The sequence below is a fragment of the Lichenostomus cassidix genome, chromosome 20 (assembly GCF_008360975.1).
Source record: "Lichenostomus cassidix isolate B80296 chromosome 20, HeHo_3.0, whole genome shotgun sequence".
In the NCBI taxonomy this organism is placed as follows: domain Eukaryota; kingdom Metazoa; phylum Chordata; class Aves; order Passeriformes; family Meliphagidae; genus Lichenostomus; species Lichenostomus cassidix.
In genome coordinates, this window is record NC_139500.1 from 6,831,685 (window position 1) to 6,848,647 (window position 16,963).

Here is a 16,963-nt window from a genome sequence, read left to right on the forward strand (position 1 = left end):
AAGGAATAAAATGTGTACTGGATTGATACAAAAAGATCCAGAATGTTGCAAAATGTAGCCAGACCCTCTTGGGACTGCTGGGAATATCAAAGCCAGAGCTCATCCTGAACAGAAGGAGGAAATTATTCCAGCAGTCAAGTGCCTGGGATGGCTGCCTTACTCTGATCATGGCAAAGGCCTTTTTGAAACACAAACAAAATAAGCTGTCAAGTCCTAGAGCTTCAACCCAAGGAGAAAGTAGAGAGAGTTGGAATTACCAAATAAGCCTTGGACAGAACAGGGAGTAGTTAAAGGTCATGAAAAAGATCCTGTTGCAAACACACATTGAAAATGTGTGGATAGGGTTATTTTTATTCTGAATTAGACTAATTTTCTCTATTTTTCTTTTATTCCAGAACAGTGTTGAAGGAATAGGACACTGGGAGATAGGCAAAAAAAAATTAGGAAAAAAGGAAAATCTCTGTCTTTCCAACTGAATTTAGTAGGTAGTGCCTGTGGCTTCTGCCCCTGAGCAAGCCAGAGCACTGGCAGGTATTCCAACAACCTGTAGTTCCCTGCAGCAGCTGGAATTGTTTGGGAGTGTCTGCATTGCAGCGTGTCAGGAAATGTGTGGGTTTGGGAGGATTCCTTGCTCCCAACTGTGTGTGTGATGCTCTAAAAGCACAGAAGCAATAGCCACAAATGGAAATGATAGAAATAATAGAAAACAGACAGAAAATTATAAGCAAAGAGGTCCTGATGCCTGGGGTGGGGGGAAAACCCCAGAGAATTCTCACTGAAATCAAAAGGCTCCATTCTGCTCTTCCTCCTCTACTTTTATAGCAGTTTCCTCCCCGAACTGCAGGTCCTTTAGTGTCTCAGTGCTGGTGCAAAAAACCCCTAATCCCGTGCCTAAAAACCTGTCTGCAATCCCTCCTTCCTTCGCTGTTTGCATAAAGCTGCTGCAAGGTTTGGGGTTTGGGTTTTACACTTCAGCCCAGTCAAACCAGACCCTCGACCTGGCCCTTCAGGTGAGGCTGCCTTGGAATGGATGGTTTAAAAAAAAAAAAAAAATTTAAAAAAAAAAAATTTGCTTAACTCTGCTTTCAGCAAGGGAAAAAGCAGTTTAGCCCATCTCGAGCAGACAAGAAAGGGAGGAAGAGGAGGAAAAAATTTTCTTTTGCCAGCGCCCGGCTGGGTGTGTCTCGCCCCCCCGCCGCGAGGCTGTGTTCCTGGCAGGCAGGCTTGCCTGGGAGGGATCTGCCGTCAAAGCCACCCAGGAAAGGAGGCCTGATACGCTCATTAATATTCTGAACTAGTGACCCTTCTTTTTCTTTCCACCCCTTGCCTTTCTCTGGGCGCTCCAGCCTCTCCCCGCCGCGGATGGCTGCAGCCCCCTCCAGCTGAGTCAGTCCTCCCTCCCCGCAGCATTGCAGCACCTCCGCAGCTCCTGCGCTCCTTCCTGCTCCTGCAGCACCGCTCCGCTCCCGCCGCAGCATGGCCAGCACCGTCTCAGGTAGGACAGGCGGCTTCTCGGGGGCTTGACAGCGATGCACTTCTAATACCATCAGGTTTTATGTAGTTTTTTTTATCATTATTTTGAAGGTTTGAGTTTTTGAGGTTTTTTTCCCCGTGGGTTTCGGGGGAGTTCTGTGCTGAGGAGGCAGCCGGTATGGCAGCATTGTTCCCCTTCCTCCCCCATACACACACCCCTCTGATGCAAGATAGCAGGTGGGCTTTTTATTTTAATATGAATACACATGTGATAAACTTGCCAATTTAAAATATTGCTGCCATTTCATTGTGCCGTTACGAGATGCTGCTACGTGCCGATTAAGTATTATTTTTGTAACGTGGTAGAGCTATTTTTCCCCCCTAAGAAAAAAATTGCACACGGTGTAGCTGGATGCACAGAAATCAGAAATTACGTTTTGTTTTGTGAAGATCATGTATTGCCTAAATGGGTAATGGAGAGGAAGACATGGACAAGAGTCAGTAATGCCCTAGAAAATCCCCCAAAGCCAGCCAGAAGAACCTGGCTGGGGTTTTTGTGTATTCTTAGGGCTTCCCAGCCCCAGATTTCTTGCACAGCTCACAATTCTTGGTCAGGAGATGCTACAGGGGAGCGGTCCTCTGATGGCGTTGGGTGAAAGAGATGCTGCAAGGGAAGCCCTTCCTCCCTCCTGCAGCAGTGCCGGGAATCACAGCGCAGCTGCCCGGGAGCCTGGTCGGGTTTGGCTGCCCGAGGATGCTGTGCTGCTTCGGTCCAGCTTCCTAAAGACCTGTCTTGCCCCTTTTAACTGGGAAGGAGGGATTCAAGTGGCTGAAACTGGGAGTGTGGGTGAAGGAGAAGAAAAGCTTGAAATGGTACAATGAACAGTGGGTGGGTTTAGAGGGTCTTTTTCTTTTAGAGAAACAAGTTTTTTCTTGGAATGGCTCTGAATTCTGCAGCCCACAAAGAGGAGCTTGGGAGGGGGAAGTGAGATCCTGGAGGGCTGGGGTGGAAGGCTGAGCAGGAGCGACAGACAAAAAGGAAGAGCAGGCAGTGCTTTGTGCCCCCCAGGCAGGGAACCAGCCCGCAGAAGACCAGGCAACACTTCTTGCTTCTTTCACTGCCCTTTGCCGAGGTTTCCTGCTGTGCGTTTTCTATTCCTTGCTCCTTTTAACAGACCAGTAGGTGCAGGGGGAGGAAGGACAGAGAGATGGAGGGGTGTGTATGTGTGGGGGGCAGTGTAAGGGCGCAGCTGATCCTGAGTGGGCTTTGCATGCAATTAAAGATGTCAAGCAGTATTGTAAAAATGTATTTATGACAGAAAACCTGCAGCTATCGCATATATTCCCGTGAGTATCCCTGTCTCAATGAACGCCTGCAGCAGTGCACTCTTGGGAGGTGCCACCCATTCTCCTGCCTTCCCTACCGAGCAGGATTGGACCTCGTTTGAGGAGTGGGGGTGGGAGGGAAGGCTCAGACTTACCAGCCCTCTAAACCAAGGTTGCATCGAACTTGAGATGGACGAGGTGGTGGATGAAACACACGTAGGAAGAACATGCGTTTTCCAGCTGGTGCATTCTCACCCTCCCAACCCACTGCATGCCCATAGCGTATTTCATCCTCCCAAAGATGCAGTTTTACTGTCAAAGAGTCTTAAGATCATGGAGAAGAGTGAAATAGGGCTTCCTTGTGGCTCAGATCAAGCAGAGAAACAATCTGAAGGAGTAGGAAGTCATGCAGAGCAGTGCTGTGGCAGGAGGGAAGAGAATAGGGCGCTGTGTGCCAAGGGAGGGTCGGAGCTGAGCCTCGCCCAGCTGCCTTTGCAGGAGCAGCTCCCCATCTCCCCATCGCTTATATCTCGCACAGCAGCAACGGAGAGTAGCCTGGAAAGGCAGGAAAAAAGAATAAGGAATCCTGCAATTAAGGAATGAGTCTTGTTTGCTTTCTTTATTATTTCTTTCTTTATTCTCAGCAAAAGCCGATCCGTGCTGAGGGGAGGGCAGCTGCAGTCGTCTGCGGCTGGTGCCCGGGGGCTCACCCCCCTTGGGAAGACTTGCTCGGTTTGTTTAAACAAACAACCAAATCCTCGGGATGAAAAGAAACAGGGCTCGCTCCCCCGAGCCTGGCTGCCCTCTCTCTTTTCTCCCTGTCACCTCAGGCGTTTTCTGGTGGCCCCGGGGGTTGTTTTCGGTGCCGGAGCCGCGGGATGGGCGGCACATGCTCAGTGCCGGCTCAGCTGCGGTGCCGGCCCTGCTGCCGGGCAGCCCTTGCAGGGGCAGAGCCCTCGCACCTCCTCCCCGCAGCATCTGCACAAGGCTTTGTGCTTTTGTGCACCGCAGACCGGGGCTCTGGCTGGGCTCTGCAGGGCTGCGGAGCTCCCCCACCGTTTGTAGCACCTGGGTTGGATGGAGAGACCGGAGATTATGAAATGATGCAGAAGGTGACATCCCCACCGGCTTTCTCTGATGTTGGTGTGTCTGAGAAGGTGGAGCCAGCAGGAAACACCAGGTTGTCATTCCTGGCCTCGTGACTGGGCATGGTAAATGGACCTTGGCAGATCCCAAGGTTTTCCCATCCTGCACTGAAATGTGAAGGTTGAGGGACTTCATGTAGCTCTGGGTTATCCCCTTAATCCCTTTTCTAGGTGGTATTGAGGGACACCATATGCTGTTGCCCTGTCCTGACATTTCTACTGCTCATTCTGGAGAGTTCAGAGTCCTTTCTATCAAGCTTTCCATCTCTCTGTGTTCTCAGGAAATCACTGTTGTATTTTTCTTTGGCTGTTGAAGAAAGTCTACTTGGCCTTAAAAAATTATGGTTCTTTTATTGGGAATTCAGTTTCACAAGCCAAAGAAGTCTATTGTACTGTGGAAAGCATTTATATAGACGCATATAATTTTTCACCAGTGTATCCAAACTAGGGATCTAAATAATTGGAAAATACTTGTTCTTTCTGAAATATAAGTAATATCTTGTTTAATGACATCATATATACTCTGGGAAGATGCCCCAGATATCTGAAAGGAGCCCTTTCTTGGAACCTGACGTTGGTGAAGACACTATTTTATCAGATGAACACATTCTCCTGCTAAGTAAAAGCTGAGATTCAGTGGTCTGATGTGGCAACCAGAAGGCTGCAGATAAGCCCATTGTGACAGCAGTGTGGGCAGCACAAGGGATTGCAACATCGAGCTTTATTAGGGTGAATGGGGCTGATGATCCTTCATGACAATCCTTGGAAGTATCTGAAGCTCATTCAAACTTCTATACCCCAAAATCCGCTGGAAACAACATGTCTGGCTCATCAGCTCCCCAGCTCCTTTGTGGCTCTTTGTCTCACCCAAATCTGACCATCCAAACCTGTGTTTGCCCCAAATCCACGAACACTCCGGGTCAGCTTCTTCCATTTGGTTCCTTCCTCTGCATTATCAAGCAACCCAGACCACACTTCCCTCCTTCCCAATGGGAACCCCCAGCCAGGGTTCTGCTGCACAGCTTGGGGCCTTCCCTCTTGCTGAGCCCATACAAGAGGAGGTTTCCCTGGTTATTTTCCTGAGAGCATCCCACATGTTCCAGTGCTACAGCTCGAGTAGCACTGGATTTGCTGATGCATTGGCTGTGCACAGCATGGGTTGTTGTGACATTAATGTGCTGCCAATAAAACCTGGGGGGAAGGAGCTGGGTGATTGGAAAGCATTCCTGGGCAATAGTTGAGCAGATGTCTGACAGAAGGCAGAGCAAAGCTCACATCTGCCTGTTCTCATGGATGATTCCACGTGAGCCCATGGTGGCTCCTGGGCCTGAAGGCCCATTGTGTCCCTGTACCATCAGTGAGAGGATACAACTACTAAGCTGACAAAAATACCCCAAAAAACCAAACAACCAAACAGAAAACTCACTAGTGTTTTTCTGGCTGTGTGAGAACTGTTACTGACCTGTTTGTGGAAGCTGGGGAGCAAGAAGGTGGAAGTGCATTAGACTGAAGTGAAGGTTTGGCCAATATTTTTATGATAGGATTCATAGCAGGGGAGAATTCTAGAGCCTGCTGTACTCTTAAGGCAATTGTGGTTGCTTTTGTTGTTGCAGTCTTTGTGCTGGAGGTCTCAGTTCTCTGTCTCTCTGGCTTCTCTACCTTCTGTTTAAGCTTTGGCTTCATTTATAATTGGCTTGTTCTCATTTTTTCATGAGATAATATTCCTTGTGGAAGCAATTTTTACTTCTCCAAAGTTATCTCCACAAACCAAATTATTTTCTTATAATAACCTTCCTCTGACCTTGCTATCAGACACAGCACACCCAGTCTCATCCATTTAAATTTCACATAAATTAGCCTTGCTGTGCCTCTGGTTCACTATGACTGATGTTGTGTCAGTGCTGTGCTGAGATGGCCTTGCTCTGTTTTTCTGGATGCCATTAAATACCAACTCAAAACCTGGCTGCAGTTTAGCTTTATGTATTTAGGAAGCAGAGAACATAACTTTTTAATGAATAATAGTTATTAAGCCAAACCATCCAGGCACATCATGAGCAGGAAGATGGCTCCCATTGCTCCTTCACCACACCATTCCCAGCTGTTCCTCTATCTCTGGCACCACAACTGCTCAGGGAGCAGCTGGATAATGTCTCCAGGGGTTGACTTGGAGATAAACACTTTACATGGATCGATGGTGTGCACAGCACTCATGCAGAGCAGTGGGGATATGGAAATGCAAGATGTTCCCTACAGCACTAGAGGGAGTGCAGGAAAGGAGTCGCTAGAGAGAGCTGCGACCTCCTGGTGCCTTGGTGAAGGCTCAGGGCATCTCCCTTCTTCTCTTTGCAGCTGGGAGAAAATAATTTTTCCCAGGCAATATATTATGTTGTACTATAATAATAACACAGAGAGAAAAGTTAGATTAAAAATTTTAATAAAGATTTACTGGCTCATGGGGTGTGGGATGGAATACAACCAAACCAGAATTAGCCTGTGCTGATTGCAGGGCATGGATGTTCAGAAACTTTGAGGAACTGACTGCACCTCTATGGACTGCAGCTTAATCACTCCTCAGAGTCCTCTAAAGCCAACAAAATGTGAGTTTACTCACTTTACAGGATGGCACTCTGATACATTTCCTCTAACTTCTACAGTTTACTCTCTTTTTAGTTTACACAACTCAGCTATTTGCCATGTTTCACCCCAGTTCTGATATGACAGCAGTGAAGTGTTATGGCACAGTGATGAAGACTATACCAGAGTGAATGATTTTGCTGCTGATCCTTGTATTGCAGTGTTTGCCTAAAAAGAGAAGTAAAATATCAGTAATTCATACTTGAGTGAGCAGCCTGTCCTAATCCTCTGCCCACCAATGAGGCAGAGCTCTTGCTGCACTTCTGAGACTGAAGCAATGCTTTGGTATCCAGTCCCTGAGGACCTGAGTCAGATTAATTTGTACAGAAATGAAATATTTGCTCAGTGCAAGCTGAATTTATTTTTACTAAGTTAACAGAAATAAAAATGCTAAGAGATGATGAAGTTAAAAGTTCAGCATTCCCTGTCTAATTGTTCTTAAAATGTGTATGTTTGTGCTCTAGATCACTAGATCCAGCCTTTCTGGGAAGGAACTCCTTGGCCATATCATATTGTGGCCAGCCACATGTCTTTTCCTGGCTCAAGGGTTTTATCCACTGGCATAAACATGTCCTCAAAACCTCAAATCTGTTGCAAATGGGAGTGCAGATACATCTGAAATAAATGTTAGTGCCGAGGTTTGCAGTCCTTCACCCCTGAGTTTTAAGCAGCTGTAATTGAGACAAAGTCTTGCTTCAGGAGGTCTCAGATTTGAACTTCATGGGCACAGGTTCCTAAATAGTGACCCAGAGGTTATGAGTCTTACTTTCAGTTACTGAATCAGAGGATGCCTTTTCTCATCTTAGCTGTTAAAATATTTATCATTTGTCTCGAATGTGTCATGAGCACAAGGCCACCACGGTGATGCCTCTGTGTCCCACAGGTGTGGCTGCTGGCTCTGGAGCAAAGGTGTTGGGATTTTGGGAGTCCATTCAGTTCTCAGGGCATGGATCACATTTGGGACACAAATGACATTGAGGGGCTGGAAAGTGTCCAGAGAAGGGAACAGAGCTGGAGAAAGGTCTGGAGCACCAGGACCACCTGAGGGAGCTGGGAGGGCTCAGCCTGGAGGAAAGGAGGCTCAGGGGGGACTTTCTTGCTCTCTACAACTCCCTGACAGGAGGGTGGAGCCAGGTGGGGTTTGGTCTCTCCTCCCAATTAACAAGAGACAGGACAAGAAGATATGGCTCCAGTTGCACCAGGTGAGGTTTGGATTGGACATTAGAGAAAATGTTTTCACCAAAACGGCTGCCAAGCCCTGGCACAGGCTGCCCAGGGAGCAGGTGGAGTCACCATCCCCAGATGGATTTAAAAGCCATGCAGATGTGGCACCTGGGGACATGGTTTAGTGGTAGGCTTAGCTGTACTGGGGGAACACTTGGACCTGATGATCTTGCAGGGCTTTTCCAACCCGAACAATTCTGTGATGATTCCTTGCTCCCATGACTCTATAATTTCTCCAGGAGTCAGTCCTTCCCCTCTGCACGCCCGGCCCCGCGGCGGTGCTGAAGGACAGCTCTCGGCGGTGTCCGGCGGTGGCCATGGTTCTGAAGGGACAGCTCCGGGCTGGAGCGGAGCGCCGGCAGCTCCCGGGGTCCCGGGGGGCTCGGTCCCTGCCCCTCCCCGCTCCTTCCCCCGCTCCCCCCTGGCCATTGGGGGCTGCTCGAGGCTCTTCGGGACCTTCCCCCGCCTCTCCCCGGGGTCGCGGCAGCTCCAGCCCCTCTGCCCGGCCCCGTGTGCCGCTAATTGCATCTGACGGCTGGCGCCGGGCTGCAGCTGCGGGCTGCGGGCGGGGGAAGGACGCAGAGCTCTTCCAGCTCTCATCACAGCCCTGCCGCAGCCCAGCGCCTTTTGTCCTCTTGCTCCTCTTCATTTTAATTGACGGAGAGGGACGGTCAGTTTGCTCTGCCGAAAGGAAGGCAGGACAGGGGAGATCCCGATGGGATGGAGGCAGCTGTGAAATCACCTCAGCAAACCTCCTGAAAGGCAGGGAATGCAGCACGGAATCATCTGCACACAGGGCCAGTTCTGAAGCTCGAGTCATGAAATACAAAGCACTGTGCTCTGTAACAAGTGCTGGCAGACGATTAAATTGAATTAAATGAGTGGGTCAGGAGTGTGGCACGTCTGCCTCATGCCTTGGTTTCACCCAGAACCAGACATAATGGTGGAGCAACGACCTTGTTGACTGGTTTGTATTAAATGACAATGTCTAAATGATAAGAAATGATAATGTCTCTCATCTATTCCCAGGGACCCTCCTCAGGGCTCTTGGCAGCACGTTAGGAGATGCATTAGCTTGCTGCTCCATGCCATAACTTTGGGCCTCTCAGAGCCTCCAAAGAGTTTTTTTCATTAAGAACAAAATCAATGATGTCTGGCTGGCACTGCTGCTGTAAACTATTCTTATTTGGTTTGCATTTAACAGCAGGACCAGGCAGAATGTTCAAATCTGAATGGGAAACAAGCTAAAAAAATGTTGAATCAAGATCAACACTTGGGGATCTTTGGGGATAGTTGTTTAGCAGAAGAAGGGTATCAGTTAGGGTGAAGCTCAGTGCCTAGGAGGAAAAATAAATGGAAGTATAAAGAAGTCATAAGTTTTACCGCTCAATTAGCTATGTGAAAGCAGAGGAGAATACCTGAAAGATGTTCCTAAGGGCATGTGGTACACAGGATGTTACTTTTTCCAGAATTGTTCTGTGTCTAATGACTCTTCAGATCACAAAGTTCTGGGGATTTCCCTGCCCTGGCCTAGAGGAAGGTCTTACTGTAAATGTGGTGTTGGCAGCTGAGCTGCAGAGTTGCCTCTGGTGGGAGCATGAAATGTGAGCTCAGTACAGAGGGGACAAACCAAGGCCAGAAGCATCAGGAAAATGTGGAAAATCCAGAGGCAGAGCCAAGGCAGAACAGCAGAATATCTGTGCTTGTGGCAGAGACAGGAGGAAGGGCAGCACAAGGACGCTCAGGGAAGGTTTGGCAGCTGTAAAGACACTGTCCCCATGTGCCTGGGTGTGTCCTGAGAAGCCAGCCTAGGGCAGACCCTCAAAGCCCCTGTGAGACAGGGGGCTTTGTGAGACAGGGCTCCCTCCTCAGCATCCACTGCTGAGCCCCAGCTGCTGAGCTGCCACATAGGTGTGATGCTGTGAGGGTTTCACTGATGTGATAAAGAACCTGACAGCCTGACAGAGCACCTCACTATCTCCAACTCCCTCTATTCTGAGGTTCTTCATCAAGAGTGTTGTGCTAACAGGTCACTGTCTTAAATGTGCTGAATTCCAAAAATACAGTGTTAGGGCAGCACTTGTGATCACTGAGGATGCTGTGGTGCATCCTCCAGTCACAGGAAAAAGGAGCAAACTGGAGGGCTCACAGCAGCAAAGCTGGAAGGAATTGTGTGTTTCCTGTCCTTTGCAGGAGGTTGTGGGGACAGCATTTATTGTGGTCACAGACCAATACCAACCTCTGCCTGCATGGGCCAAGGTGGTGGCAGAATCCACTCACATCCCCCCTGATCTGCTGCTGCAGGGCAGGAGGTACCTTGGGAGGTTGGGGTACACCTCTTCCCCTGCTAGCAGCATCCCTGAGCAGTTTCTTCTCTCAAATGCCTCTTTGTTCTCCATGTTGCCCACTCCCTCTTGCCTCTTCACCCTCATCTCAGAAATGAGGAATTGTGAAATATTCCCAATTCACCAGGCTTGAGAAATGTTTCTAGGTGTCAGTGGGCATCATTTTATCTCAGAGGCTGGAAATTCCACTTCCAGGGGAGAAAGGGTGTGGGCAGCTGTCCCATCATGTTGAACTAGATGGGCTGCAGTGTCTCAGCTCCTCTGGAGAGAAAATCCTGCACAGAAACTTACACCTCTAGATGTGTTAAATTCCTACTGTTTGTCTTCCCATTGCTTTTGCCACCTGGCAGATAATTTAGGCTGCTCTAGAGGAGACACTCCTTGGGGAGCTTTTGGCAAGCTATGGTAGCATGGAAAAGTCTGCATAGAGTCTGGTAGCTGCAAATGGGGTCCTTGTGTCAACTTGCTTCATTTCTCCATGAAAAAGAGCTGCTGTTGCCATTAGAATCTCTCTCACTGCTATTTTGTATTTTTCAGCCTACAAGGAGAAAATGAAGGAGCTGTCTCTGCTCTCCCTCATCTGCTCCTGTTTCCACACCCAGCCCCATCCCAACACCATCTACCAGTATGGAGGTAGGTAATCTGCTCCCACAGGATCTCCAGCACAGTTTGGGTGATGCTCCCACAGGCAGTGTGGGAGCTTGCCAGAGTCAGAGTCCCTCTGCCTCATGCTGCGGTGGCACACAAAGTGTTAACAGCAATGTGACCTTTCTGTAATTATGCCATGACTTTAAATTAATTGCATTTGCATGGGAGTGATGAAGGTGATCGCTAATCAAGGAATTCTGGAGAGAAAACAAAGTTACCCAGGTCAGGACATGGGAAAATCCTAATTCCTATGTGAGGAGTTTGATGACCTCAGGTGAGCACTCTCCTGCATGGCACAGGTTCACAAAATCACTGGTTTTTTCTCCCCACAAAGATATGGAGGTGAAGCAGCTGGATAAGAGGGCATCAGGCCAGAGCTTCGAAGTGATCCTGAAGTCCCCTTCAGATTTGTCTCCTGAGAGCCCAATCCTTTCCTCCCCTCCCAAGAAGAAGGACCTGTCCCTCGAGGAGCTGCAGAGGAGGCTGGAGGCTGCAGAAGAGAGGAGGAAGGTAAGGAGATGTCCTGCAGAAGGAGTGACTTTTCTGGTACTAATTGCACCAAACCCTAAAACTCAGCAGGAGTAACCTAAAACAGCTGGGAAGAGTGTTCTGACATCTGTTATTTCACTGTAAATTGCCAGGTGAGACACAGAATGAGGTTCTGCAGCCTGCTTTGAGCAGGGAATTCAACTCCATCATCATCATTGTGTAGATGTGGCACTTGGGGACATGGGTTAGTGGTGGGCTGGCCAGTCCTGGGGAAATGTTGGACTCCAAGATCTCAGAGGGCTTTTCCAGCCTAAATGATTCTACGATAGCAGGAAAAAGATGTCAAAGGTATCTTCCAAGCAAGATTACATTATGGGGTGTAGGTGGGTGGCAGTGTGGTTTGAGCAGAGGAGACAGAAAGCCTCTCTGGGGAGATAAAGGCTGGAAGAGCCTCTCCAGCGGCCTCAGCCCCTCTCCCTCGGCAGACCCAGGAGGCTCAGGTGCTGAAGCAGCTGGCAGAGAAGCGGGAACACGAGCGGGAGGTGCTGCACAAGGCGCTGGAAGAGAACAACAACTTCAGCCGCCTGGCCGAGGAGAAGCTCAACTACAAGATGGAGCTGAGCAGGGAGATCCGTGAGGCACACCTCGCTGCCTTGAGGGAGAGGCTCCGTGAGAAGGTGAGGGGCAGGGCTGGGGGCTGGGGGTGCTGATCCTCATGGAAAAATGGGGTCTGGTCCAGTTTTCTTGGTGGTAGTTGCTGAGGAGCAGCTCTGCTCTAGAGCAGCATGAGGTGGGGGGTTATGTCCTTCAAGGTCAGTAGAGAACATAGCCTGGATAATCTTGATAAGTGAAGTCCCAAGCCCATCAGGCCCACCAGGACTGTGTGACTGAAGGGTTTTGCAGGAGAGGGGAGCCAGGAGTGTGTTCACTGTAGGTTCATCACCTCCAGGATCCCACAGATGATCCTTCACTCCTCGCAGATATAACCCCTTGACCTCAGAGTGTGTTGAATGGGAAACTGGAATCTTTTTTTATGTCTGGTGCCAATCCTGTGTGCAAGAGGAAAATATTGATCACGAGAGCAGGGAGTGTTAGCCCAGTGTCATCTCTCCCATTTTGCAGGAGCTGCACGCAGCTGAGGTCCGCAGGAACAAGGAACAGCGGGAGGAGATCTCTGGATAAAGGGCTTTTCTACACATCTAGCACCTGATTCCTGTTAACAAACCAACCAATCGACCAACCAACACATTTTATTTTGTTTGTCTAGATGCAACATTCAGTTCTCCATCCCTCCTCCCCGGTGTTTGTCCCCCAGCTTCACGCTTCTCTCTGCATCCCTAATCGTCAGTGCTTGTGGGGATTCACAGATCATAGGGACCTCTAAGCAGAATAGCAACTAGTTCACATCAAATAGAGAATCAATCAGTCTATCAGTCAATCAAACAGCTTCTTTGGAGGGTTTTGTCCTTTTTTTAAAAAAAAAATATTTCTTAAACCAATGTAAAAAAAAAACAAACTAAGACATTAATAAATTCAACCAGCAGTGTCACAGAGATACGGATTTCTTATCCGGGGCTTTTCCTCCTCTTGGTGTTTGCTCTGAGACAAATATCAGTTTCAGAAAAACGGGAAGTAAGTGATAATTTCTGTGTGTGAAGTAATATAGGGAGCAGCCCCCTGTTTGCCAGTGGTAGGAGAGAGGAAGGAGAAGGATGGATGCCTCAGGAGTTGCAGCGTGCAGAACCCCCGTCTCTTGGCTGCCTCCAGAGCCAGCCCAGGCAGGTAGTGACCCACAGTCCTCATCTTTGGGTGATTCTTGGAAGCCCATGCAGAAGTGGCTGAGGGGCTCCACCCAAATTTCGGAGCCAGGGGCCATATCACAGCATGCCCCTGTCATGGTGGGCACTGCCTGATGCCCTGGTTGGCCACTGAGCCTTCCTCTCCCCAGCTGAGCAGGGACTGAGAGGTCTCAGCCGCTCTGCCTGGGAGAGCTGTGGGTGGTGATTGCATCCCCAGCTCCGTGGGAGTCCTGGGAGAGGACCCTCAATCATCTGTGGGCTCCCCAGTGCTCCCACAACACAGGATTCCACTCTGGTGGGAAAGCAAATCCAATAGAGATGGTGCATAGCTGTGAAATAGCCTTTCAGTGAACAGAACAGTCCTTCCCTCTTTCCAGAGATGGTTGTGGCTCTTTGGAGCCATCACAGGGCAGATTGCTGGAGACCAAATCCTGGGATTCTTTGCTGATCTCCACAGAATTCCCAGCTGGATGTGGGAGGGATCCCTCCATGGCCATGGCTTGATGTCAGGGGACTCTGCTCCTAAAAGGAAGGGCTACCTTACTCCCAAACCCTCCTCCTGGGCTGGGGGGAGGACAGGGCTGTTAGAAAGCTCCTGTGCTGTCAGTGACAAAAGAGAACTAGATTTAGGGCAAAGAAGGAAACTGAGGGTTGAATTTCTTAACTGTAGCTAATGATCAGTTTATAGTAGCAGCTTAGATAAGCATCTGTGTAGAGCGTGGCATCACCGCCAGCATCACCTCATCCATATAGTGACGAGAAATTTTAAAAAGTTTAAAAAAAAAAATTTTAAAAGTAATTTAAATGAAATGTTTGTGTGTAAGAAATGGTTGAAAATGTCAAATGTCTGTGTCCCGCGTTGGTGGGATCTGAGAAGGTATCTGCAAGATATTAACCCTGTCCTACTCTCTGTGGTGCTGAGTGTTTGCTTGGTGTGTAATTCTGACCTGGAGCTTGTTGTAAATACTGTTTTTAGTACTATGATTATTATGATTACTACTATCAGAAATGTACTCATGAGCAAGAGTTGAAAACAAGATAAATGGCCATTTTCACTCTCTCCTGGGAGCTCAGAAGGAGTTGGAGGCTGGGCCAGGTGAAGGCAGGGTGCCACTGGGATGCTGGACCACAGAGCAGCTGGAAAATGATGGAATTGGGAGCTGGAGACAGCCGAGTCCTGCGGGCAGGGCGGTGAGAGTGGGGACGGCTGCTCCTCGTGCTGGGAGGAGAAGGAAGGGCTGAGAGAAAGAATAGAGGTGAAGCTTCAATTCTAGTACATATAATTTGGTGTTAATCCAAACCTCCCCATGTGGAGGTTCCAGGTGGTTCCCTGAAACCCCACAGAAGCTGGAGGATCCGTCAGGTTTAGTGTGTGCTGGGAGAGAGATGGTCAATAACAGGTTGTGCCAGTCAGAGCCGTCCTCCCAAACAGCTCCTGAGTCTCCAGGCCCAATTCCTGCCTCGATCTTCCCTCTTGGTCCCTTGTGCTGCCCTGTGCCCCTCTCCTCCCCCTCCCTGGAGCCCAGATGGGTCTCAAGTGGGGACTTATCCTTGCAATAGCTTTTCCTGGCAAAAAAATCCCATGGCAAATGCAGAATGGCCTGGCAGATGGTGCTCGTGCAGGTGTGAGCACTGGGAAACTCATTTTTCTCCCCTCCGTCAGGTTGGTGCAGTGAGGGACAGTAGATGAGGCTGGAAAAGGTGTTCCTGCAGGATAAGCTCCTGCACCAGAGGAGCAGGGATGTGCAGGGAGAGTTGTGCATTGGGAATGTCAGGTAGCTGCTGCCCAGACACGTTGTGCCAAGGAAACAGCCTCAGCACTGGGGCCAGAGGCTTTACGTGTCCCAGAGCCATGTTTGCCTGGTGCAGATGGATGGAGTAGGGATGTTCAGGAACTTGTCCAGTGCCACTGGGCACTATCAGGGAAATGTGTGATTGCTTTGGCTGCGCGGTGTTGGCTGGATGAGGGGTGTCCACCCACTGCTCCAAACCCATCATGGCCAGGAGCTCATGCAGCACTGTGCCTGACAGCAGCATGTGGCACGGGCCAGGATCATGGTTATTCCATGCCTTTCCATATCCCTTCATGCTATTGGCTGTGTGCAGCTGCATACTTCATGCCTCAATTGAGACTAATTAAGTATCCTCATTAACATCCTTACTGCCCCAGCCTCTCTCATTCCTGGAGCATTCCCATGTACTGTGGTTGTGGACACAGCATGCAACCCCTCCAATTCCCGGGGTCACCTTTTTTAGGGTGGGGCTTGAGGTCTCTGCTGGTTCCTGAAGATGTTTGTGAATCGAGTTCTGAACCAAAAGTTTTAGCCCCGTTGGTGCAGCAGCATATGGACATGGGAATGTGCCTTGTAGGGGAACATCCTCAGGGCACCCACAGCATCCCTGCCCAGACCTGGAGTGTGGCAGCGATGTGAGGGAGGAAAGTCAGGATAGTGACATCATTATGTGCATGCATAGGCATTCCAAGAGCCCTCCTGGAGAAGGGCCTCTGATTCAGGCAAGACTGAGGAGCTGAAGCTAAATGAGCTCCCAGCTGGCACCAACAATTGGCACCAAGGCAATGGGTGAAGCTGTAGACAAGCTGGGACAATTGGCCTCGTAGCCCAAATTACAGTTCTGGGCCCGTGTTATCCCATATGGCAGAGCTCAGCTCTGTCTGTAAATAGGCTCTTCCAAGGATGCTGGCCCCTCCAACTGCATCTGGACTGAGCCTATTCCTTATTATTTTGGAGTCATTAAAAAATCTTGCTCTAACCCCGTTGTGGGGTTCCCTTTGAGTTGACCTTCCAGGGCCGGTGGGAGTTCACGATTGCATGCATCCTACCTCGGGGGTAGGTCGGTATTGCTGCTCCCTTTCAAATGTAAACTTCAGCTTGCTTGCTTTAGCTTAGCCCGGTGTGACTCTCTGGCCCTGGCTCTGCAATCCTGTCTCATGGGGTTCGTTCTATCCCTCCCATGGCATTCCTGTCCTCCTCGCAGTGGCTGTGCACCCGGCTGTGCACACGCGCACAGAAACGCATCCGTGGAAACGATATATGCACATACACTCTGATACCACTTGAAATGAGTCAGGGAATGGCTGTTTACGGTGCTAGAGATTTCTTATTCTCCATGCTAGGGACGAGAAGACATAGCAAGACCAATAAACTCCACCTTTGTAGTCAGTTGTCTTAAAGTAAAGCAGAAAAGGGGCACTGGCCCACGCCTATGTGTGGGTGCTCTGTGGTCCCCGGGGTGCAGGGACGTGGGGGACAGCTGGGCATCCCTGCCCCGGCATCCCCCGTGCCTCAGTTTCCCACACCCTGTAACAAGGGGACATGGATGCTCCCTCCCCATGGGGACCAATGGAGAGCCGATGCCTCCACGTCTCTAAAGTGCTCTGGAATGGAAAGTACCAAAGTACAGAGTCGGGATATGCAGTGCGCCCTGGGAGGAACACCCTGGCCTGTGGCTGCAGGAGAGGGTTGGAAGATGACTGTGTGGGCACGGGGCTGAGCTGTCACCTCAGGGCTCAGCACCCCAGCTGCCCTCTGGGCAGGATGCACTCCTCCTGCTGCAGTCTTGGCCACTGTCCCTCGTGTCGGGTGGGGAGCTGGCGCAGTGTCATGGAAAGACTTTCCATCCCTAACAGAGCCTTGCCCGGTTCCCTTCGGTCTGCCACGTGCATTTCATTGTCAACTTGAGGTTGTTGTTGTGCAAAAGAAGTGATTATGAAAAAAAAAATAAAGGAAAAAAAAAAGAAATAAAGTTGGTATGAAACTGTATGTGTCCATCTCTCTCCATAAATGGATTGTTTTAATTCCAAGGCTTCTCTTTGTAGTGTGACAATTCTAATAAATAGCATTAAACAGAAAATTGACCT

The 16,963-nt window shown here is 49.5% G+C and overlaps 1 protein-coding gene across 1 annotated transcript; it reads left to right on the top strand.

Annotated features, from left to right (window-relative positions):
- The first annotated feature begins 1,178 nt into the window (after positions 1–1,178).
- Positions 1,179–16,865, top strand: STMN3 (stathmin 3). Its single transcript, XM_085079245.1, has 5 exons — positions 1,179–1,495; positions 10,685–10,780; positions 11,130–11,305; positions 11,770–11,961; positions 12,407–16,865. Exons 1-5 carry the CDS (start codon positions 1,477–1,479, stop codon positions 12,464–12,466), a joined length of 543 nt encoding a protein of 180 aa, XP_084935371.1. The 5' UTR covers positions 1,179–1,476; the 3' UTR covers positions 12,467–16,865.
- The last annotated feature ends 98 nt before the right edge of the window (positions 16,866–16,963 follow it).